This window comes from Eucalyptus grandis, chromosome 11, assembly GCF_016545825.1.
Source record: "Eucalyptus grandis isolate ANBG69807.140 chromosome 11, ASM1654582v1, whole genome shotgun sequence".
Classification (NCBI taxonomy): Eukaryota; Viridiplantae; Streptophyta; class Magnoliopsida; order Myrtales; family Myrtaceae; genus Eucalyptus; species Eucalyptus grandis.
Genome location: NC_052622.1, coordinates 25,324,648 through 25,331,862, shown reverse-complemented (window position 1 = coordinate 25,331,862; position 7,215 = coordinate 25,324,648). Strand labels below are relative to the sequence as shown.

Genomic DNA, 7,215 nt, shown 5'->3' with positions numbered 1-7,215 from the left:
TTACCACCTTTTGGTGATGGCATCACCAATGGAAACGAGAGTTTTAACATAATTGCAACTGGTAACTAATGGTGGAATGTCCTGCTTGGAACTTCTCACGAACGCCAAGCAGGCGACGATTTCGTCGGAGGCCATCCAGACTTCATAATTGGCAGACATTGCGTCCAATCCAAGTTCGCGACTTGCAGTTGAGAACTGCATGGCCGCAGTTTCGAAGTGAGCCTTACAAGTCTTGAGCACCGGCTTCCATGAAGATGTCGTGTTTGGGTCCACAAGCATTTGGTCCAATAACTCCTGCCTCTTGGTAGTGTTCTCCGCCGCTATTTGCAAAGCGATTTCACCGAGAGAAAGATGTGAAGTCGCTTTTGCAGCCCGTGGGTCAGGGTTTAGAGCGGCGACGCATTCTGGGTTAACTTTGGTTGCCCTGCAAAGCTCGCGTACCAGCACGGATTCTGCACTGGCTGAAGATGCGGAGAAGAAGACAGCAAGGCAAAACACGAGCGATATCATTAGTTTCTGGCTCGGTGAATCCATTGAAGAAGGCGGTGCGCGGCGAGGGAATTTGGTTAGTGATTTTCTGGTGTATTTTTCTGGGTTCATGTGAAGGAAAGGGCTGGGTTTATATGGGAGGAAACCTAACGAGAAGCACACGTACGTTTGGACAGAGAAGGGTTAAGAAGGAGATTAGTTTGATGGCGGTTGAAAGACGATGCAAGGAAGTCGGCGAGTGAAAAAGGTGGTGCGGGCAATTCCGTGAACAAAAAACGACCGGCAACCGTCTGCAACCTATCTTGTAATTTAGAAGGGATTTGGCCCTTTATTCGAACTAATTGTTCACGTATATATTTCTATTTTTGGAGATCTTTTCTACAGAACGAAAGTAGCCTGGCTAATTCGGACATATGTACAAACGATTTCTTCAATTGTCGATTCTCTGTTCGTCTTCTCACGAGCCTAAATCAACAGTTTTAGGTCTTGTTCGTTTGAAGACTTCGCCTGGTAACTACTTATTCGTTTGAAGACATCGCCTGGTAACTACTTATTCGTTTGAAGACATCGCCTGGTAACTAACTCTACCCTTTTGTTGGGAAAACAAAAGATCAAACAATAGAATAGATGAACAAAGAAATATATTGATTGGAGGCTGGATTTATGTGGTTAAGTCAATGTGATATATTCCATGGGAAATCCAGTAGAATATTCCACTATAAATCAAGTGGTATAAAAAAATATTACAATTATACTTGAGTTATTTAAACACTTCTTGTGTTTCCTAATCCTCAATCACACATAATAATTCACACATTGCTCGATCCTCACAATTTCTCTCGAACTAATCTCTCAATACACACACTCACCCCACACACGCACACAAAATCCTTCCCACAAGATTTGATCAACTTCAACGCTTTTGGATTGCTTTAAGGTATGTAAGCCCTGTTGAGATATGAAATCTTTTTTGATATTATTTTTTGAATATGAAATCTTTTTGATATCTTTTTGAATTTCATATTATCATACCAAGTGTAGATGAGTTGGCATTCCATGATTCTTGCTCAATCAAAGATTGTATTTTTATTTCTCTTTATAAGCGTGTACAATCTGTAAATTAAGTGATATGAAAATCATTCACAAATTGTGAGCTTTTTCACGAGCCTAATCGCTGCTGCGATTTCTTTGTATTCAGTTCCAAGTCCTCGAAGTGCATGAATGACTAAATCATCATAAGAGATAGGAGTGTCAATGATTGCTAATTCATTGGCAAGGGCTTTAAGTTCCTGCAAAAATTCTGAAACAGAACGTGAGTTTCGGCGAGTGGTAGAGATTTGATAGAAATACAATCTTTGACGGAGCAAGGATCATGGAATGCCAACTCATCTACAATTGGTATGCGAATATGAAATTCAAAAAGATATCAAAAAGATTTCATATTCAAAAGTTATATCAAAAGAGATTTCATATCTTAACAAACCCTACCTTACTTACATTGGGAAAACATTCTATGATATTTTGAAGTTAACAAATCATCTATTTCTCATTATTATTCAATAAATGCAGATTTTTTATTTTTATTTTTATTTTGAGTGATGTAAATAGCTGAGTAAAGTCTTGATCGCTAATGTACTCGCTTAGTTCAAAAGTCGATTTCTAGGGGAAGCTTGGATAAATTCACTAAATTGCTGATAAAGGCAGCTCCTTTTATCAACTGTGATGAATACATTTATCATTTGCTTACCCTAATTGGATATGAAGATCTAGAAAGAAGAACAACGCAAATGCTATAACTTTTGTATAACCCTATTATGAGTACCATAACTATTTTTTCGCTTATTTAAGTACCGTATTGGAGTAAAATCGATCATATGAGTGTAATTTCCTGTAGATCATCCTATATCGATTTTTTTTTTTATTAATCTCCCATCCGACACGGAATTTTTGAATTTTTTATTTTATTTTATTTTTGTTTTTCCTTTTTCTATCAAGGTTGGCAAGGTTGCCCCTATTGGGTGAGGCTTGCCTCGTCTTTAGCTGTGAAGGCCCTTGCTCGAATTGGGCGAGGGTTTCACAACCAGCGAAGGTTGCCGATGACCCTCACCAGCAGCCCTAAAAAGACAAAATAAAAATAATAATAAATAATTAAAAATAAATAATTAAAACGATAAAAAATTTCCATGTTAGAATTAATGAAGCCATATAGGATGACCGGCATTCGTGTTGGATTTTTTTTGGCAAGGCAAATCGGTAATGATATTCAAATGATCGATTTTTCAAATTTATGGCATCTAAGAGAGCGAAAAAAGAGAGCTGTGACACTCAAGTGAGTGTTGCATAAAAGTTATAGCATTTGCACTGTTCTTACTTGAAGATCTGGATATTCCTTTGACTTAATTTGTTGGTCAAAAGAATTGGAAAGCTTAGATTCTAGGCCTGGAATTTTGGAAAGAAAAAATGGAGTTAAATCAAATTAATTATTACTTATTTTACTCGGTCAATCAAAGGAACCCACGATCGACACAAATAGCGACTTTATTTTAGGAAAGCTCGCTATTACCAAAAAGATCCGATTTTATGAGCTATCAAATCTTCCCGTGATTGCGTTTATTAATTCCAACGACTAAGTTGGAGATTCAAGGTTATATAGTAGATTTATACAAGCTTAAAAATAGATGGAAAAACAAGAAAGCTACAAATGCTGAAAGTTCCCGTTGATTGTAACTGTGATCCGAGAGGTGTTTAAGTGTGTAAGTAGTGCTTGTGTATTGATAGTGGTGCTTGTGAACTTGTAGTGGGATCTATCAACTTTGGTAGAAGGAACATTAGCTTTGTTGTAAGTATGGAATTTACTAGTTAATTCCAATTACGGGTGAGCATGATCCAGGTTGGGTCTGTCGAGTGTCGAGTACTTAACCCAAGGGCCAATTCACATGGTATCAGTCCTTAATTTTTGGAACTAGAGACCGACCCTATTGAGCCTATGACCAAAGACTGGACCAAACTGACCCTATCGATTCGGTTTGGTTCCAAGGTCAATTTAAGACCTACCAATTTTTATTTTTTTTTGTTTCATTTTTTGTATTCCTTGAAAGGAAAAACATGCATTTTCAAATTATATATCCATCAATAATGCGACATTGGCCAACCGGATTATGAATATTAGTACATATCAAATGTAAATCTAAGATAATATAACAACAAAAATCATTGCGATTATTGAGCTACATTTGTGAGGCGGGCCAAGAGAGGCGAGTGATTTCACCAATGAATTGCACTCGTGAGGCGAGTGAGCCAATGAAGAGAGGTGAGCGGTGAGCAAGGTGAGTGAAGAGGATTTCTTTTTCTTTTTCCAGGCTTGGTATATAAGTTACACGATAGAACCATATAAGAAATAACAAAAGTGGAGGCGCCAAGATTTAGAATAAACAAAGAAATATAAAATATAAAATATATGATATATCTTGTATAAATCATATATGTAATATATAGAGTTGCTCCGAAGTCCTAAAATTGAGGATTAACCCATACAATGTAGAGTGCAGGTCCTAGGACCAAGGACCGGCCTAGTCCTACTGTGGTCTAGTTGGGCCACACCCTTTCAATCTTGTTGATTGCTATTACTTTGGGAGAATGAATGAATGTAGACTTAATCTAACTTAATCTAAGCTAAATCACTATAAGATTTGCTTGCAACTCCTTCTATCTCTCTACTTATTTCATTATTTATCTCGTAGAAGCATCATTAATCCGACATAATCAAATTGTTCCAACATCTATCAAAATTAACTTGAGTTGTTCCCGAAAAATCTAAAGTTTTGAGAATCAACTTATTCACCACCCTCTTGGTTGAATTTTCCACCTAAATAACCTAAAGACATAAAAGACATGATTGAATATGAATATATGTCTCCAAGAAAATGAGGAAATAGTGGTTCACTTCTAAATCTAATGAAAAAAGTAATCTTCCGATGGTTTACCAAAGAATATTATCAATCTTATCGCTTATTATCTCTAACCAGCATACCCGCATCATATTTACTTGAAAATCATATTACACAAAATCCTAAATTCATACATACCATCACAAATCCACCAAAATCTTGGGGCAAAATGGCTTTTGCCAAAGGAGAAGCGTACTTCGATACTTTTTTTGGTCATTCTTTAGGCAGTGAATAGTTGTTTTATAAAAATAAAAACTAAAATAAACGAACCAAATTTGATACTATTCTTTGCTAGGATATTATGATCATACTGTGATTTAAGGTTTCTTTGGAAAAGAGTTGGAATCATTACATCAAACGAGTAATCTTTGTTTGTTTGTACCAAATTAGAGAGAAGCCGCAAAAATGGCTGCTTTTTCTCTATTTCCTAACTGGTTGGACAATTCCATAGAAATGTTGCTAAATAGAAATATTCTTGTAGCAATTGCATCTACTAAGCATTCAACGAGAAGATCATTGTTACAGAAATATAATCCGCCAAATAAGAGAGAAGCTGCCAAAATGGCTGCTTTTGCTCTATTTTCTAACTGGTTAGACACCACCACAGAAATGTTGCTATATAGAAATATTCTTGTAGCAATTGCATGTACTAAGCATTCAACAAGAAAATCATTGTTACAGAAATATAATCCACCAAATTAGAGAGAAGCTGTAAAAATGGCTGCTTTTGCTCTATTTTCTAATTGGTTGGACACCACCACATATATGTTGCTAAATCAAAATTTTATTGCAGCAATTGCACGTACAGCGCAATCATTCGACAAGAAATCGTTGTTACAGAAATATAATTCCCCTCGCTCCACATTATCATAGAAATTTCAATCCATGCTCGTCGTTACCACCTATTGGTGATGGCATCACCAATGGAAACGAGAGTTTTAACATAATTGCAACTGGTAACTAATGGTGGAATGTCCTGCTTGGAACTTCTCACGAACGCCAAGCAGGCGTCGATTTCGTCGGAGGCCATCCAGACATCATAATTTGCAGACATTGCGTCCAATCCAAGTTCGCGACTTGCAGTTGAGAACTGCATGGCCGCAGTTTCGAAGTGAGCCTTACAAGTCTTGAGCACCGGCTTCCATGAAGATGTCGTGTTTGGGTCCACAAGCATTTGGTCCAATAACTCCTGCCTCTTGGTAGTGTTCTCCGTTGCTATTTGCAAAGCGATTTCACCGAGAGAAAGATGTGAAGTCGCTTTTGCAGCCCGTGGGTCAGGGTTTAGAGCGGCGACGCATTCTGGGTTAACTTTGGTTGCCCTGCAAAGCTCGCGTACCAGCACGGATTCTGCACTGGCTGAAGATGCGGAGAAGAAGACAGCAAGGCAAAACACGAGCGATATCATTAGTTTCTGGCTCGGTGAATCCATTGAAGAAGGCGGTGCGCGGCGAGGGAATTTGGTTATTGATTTTCTGGTGTATTTTTTCTGGGTTCATGTGAAGGAAAGGGCTGGGTTTATATGGGAGGAAACCTAACGAGAAGCACACGTACGTTTGGACAGAGAAGGAATAAGAAGAAGGTTAGTTTGATGGCGGTTGAAAGACGATGCAAGGAAGTCGGCGAGTGAAAAAAAGGTGGTGCGGGCAATTCCATGAACAAAAAATCGACGGGCCTGAACCGTCTGCAACCTATCTTGTAATCTAGAAGGGATTTGGCCCTTTATTCGAAATAGTTGTTCACGTATATATTTCTATTTTTGGAGATCTTTTCTACAGAACGAAAGTAGCCTGGCTAATTCGGACATATGTACCAACGATTTCTTCAATTGTCGATTCTCTGTTCGTCTTCTCACGAGCCTAAATCAACATTTTTAGGTCTTGTTCGTTTGAAGACATCGCCTGGTAACTAACTCTACTTTTTTGTTGCGAAAACAAAAAGATCAAACAATAGAATAAAATGAACAAAGAAATATATCGATTGGAGGCTGGATTTATGTGGTTAAGTCAAATGCGATATATTCCATGGGAAATCCAGTAGAATATTCCACTGTAAATCAAGTGGTATAAAAATATTACAATTATACTTGAGTTATTTAAACACTTCTTGTGTTTCCTAATCCTCAATCACACATAATAATTCACACATTGCTCGATCCTCACAATTTCTCTCGAACTAATCTCTCAATACACACACTCACCCCACACACACACACAAAATCCTTCCCACAAGATTTGATCAACTTCAACGGTTTTGGACTGCTTTAAGGTATACTTCACACGTAAGCCCTGTTAAGATATGAAATCTTTTTGATATTATTTTTTGAATATGACATCTTTTTGATATCTTTTTTGAATTTCATATTATCATACCAAGTGTAGATGAGTTGGCATTCCATGATTCTTGCTCTATCAAAGATTGTATTTTTCTTTCTTTTATAAGCGTGTACAATCTGTAAATTAAGTGATATGAAAATCATTCACAAATTGTGAGCTTTTTCACGAGCCCTAATCGCTGCTGCGATTTCTTTGTATTCAGTTCCAAGTGTTAGAGAATCAAGATCGAAAAGCCAAGTCTGCAATATCGAGAAATCAACCACGAGGTGAGGTCCTCGACTATGGTAGATGTGGATCACCAGAAGGCAATCAAGAAGTAAAAGAGCTGAAGAAATTGATAACTCATGGATAACGAGTTTCATCAACGGTGGAGATCATACAAATGTCAAAGACACGGATTGCCAAGTCTCAAGATTACGCTCATATATTCAGCTGTAAAGTTTGTT

At 37.4% G+C, this 7,215-nt stretch overlaps 2 protein-coding genes across 2 annotated transcripts; both read right to left on the bottom strand.

Moving 5' to 3' along the window:
• Window positions 1-534, bottom strand: LOC104427542. The gene has a single exon (XM_010040622.2). It carries the CDS (start codon window positions 532-534, stop codon window positions 1-3), a length of 534 nt encoding a protein of 177 aa, XP_010038924.2.
• Window positions 535-5,331: 4,797 nt separating this feature from the next.
• LOC104427540 lies at window positions 5,332-5,865 on the bottom strand. Its single transcript, XM_010040620.2, has one exon. It carries the CDS (start codon window positions 5,863-5,865, stop codon window positions 5,332-5,334), a length of 534 nt encoding a protein of 177 aa, XP_010038922.2.
• Window positions 5,866-7,215: the final 1,350 nt, after the last annotated feature.

Bases quoted from the DNA above. Each gene is read 5' to 3' on its own strand.
- LOC104427542 (XM_010040622.2), bottom strand. From the start codon at position 534: ATGGATTCACCGAGCCAGAAACTAATGATATCGCTCGTGTTTTGCCTT.
- LOC104427540 (XM_010040620.2), bottom strand. From the start codon at position 5,865: ATGGATTCACCGAGCCAGAAACTAATGATATCGCTCGTGTTTTGCCTT.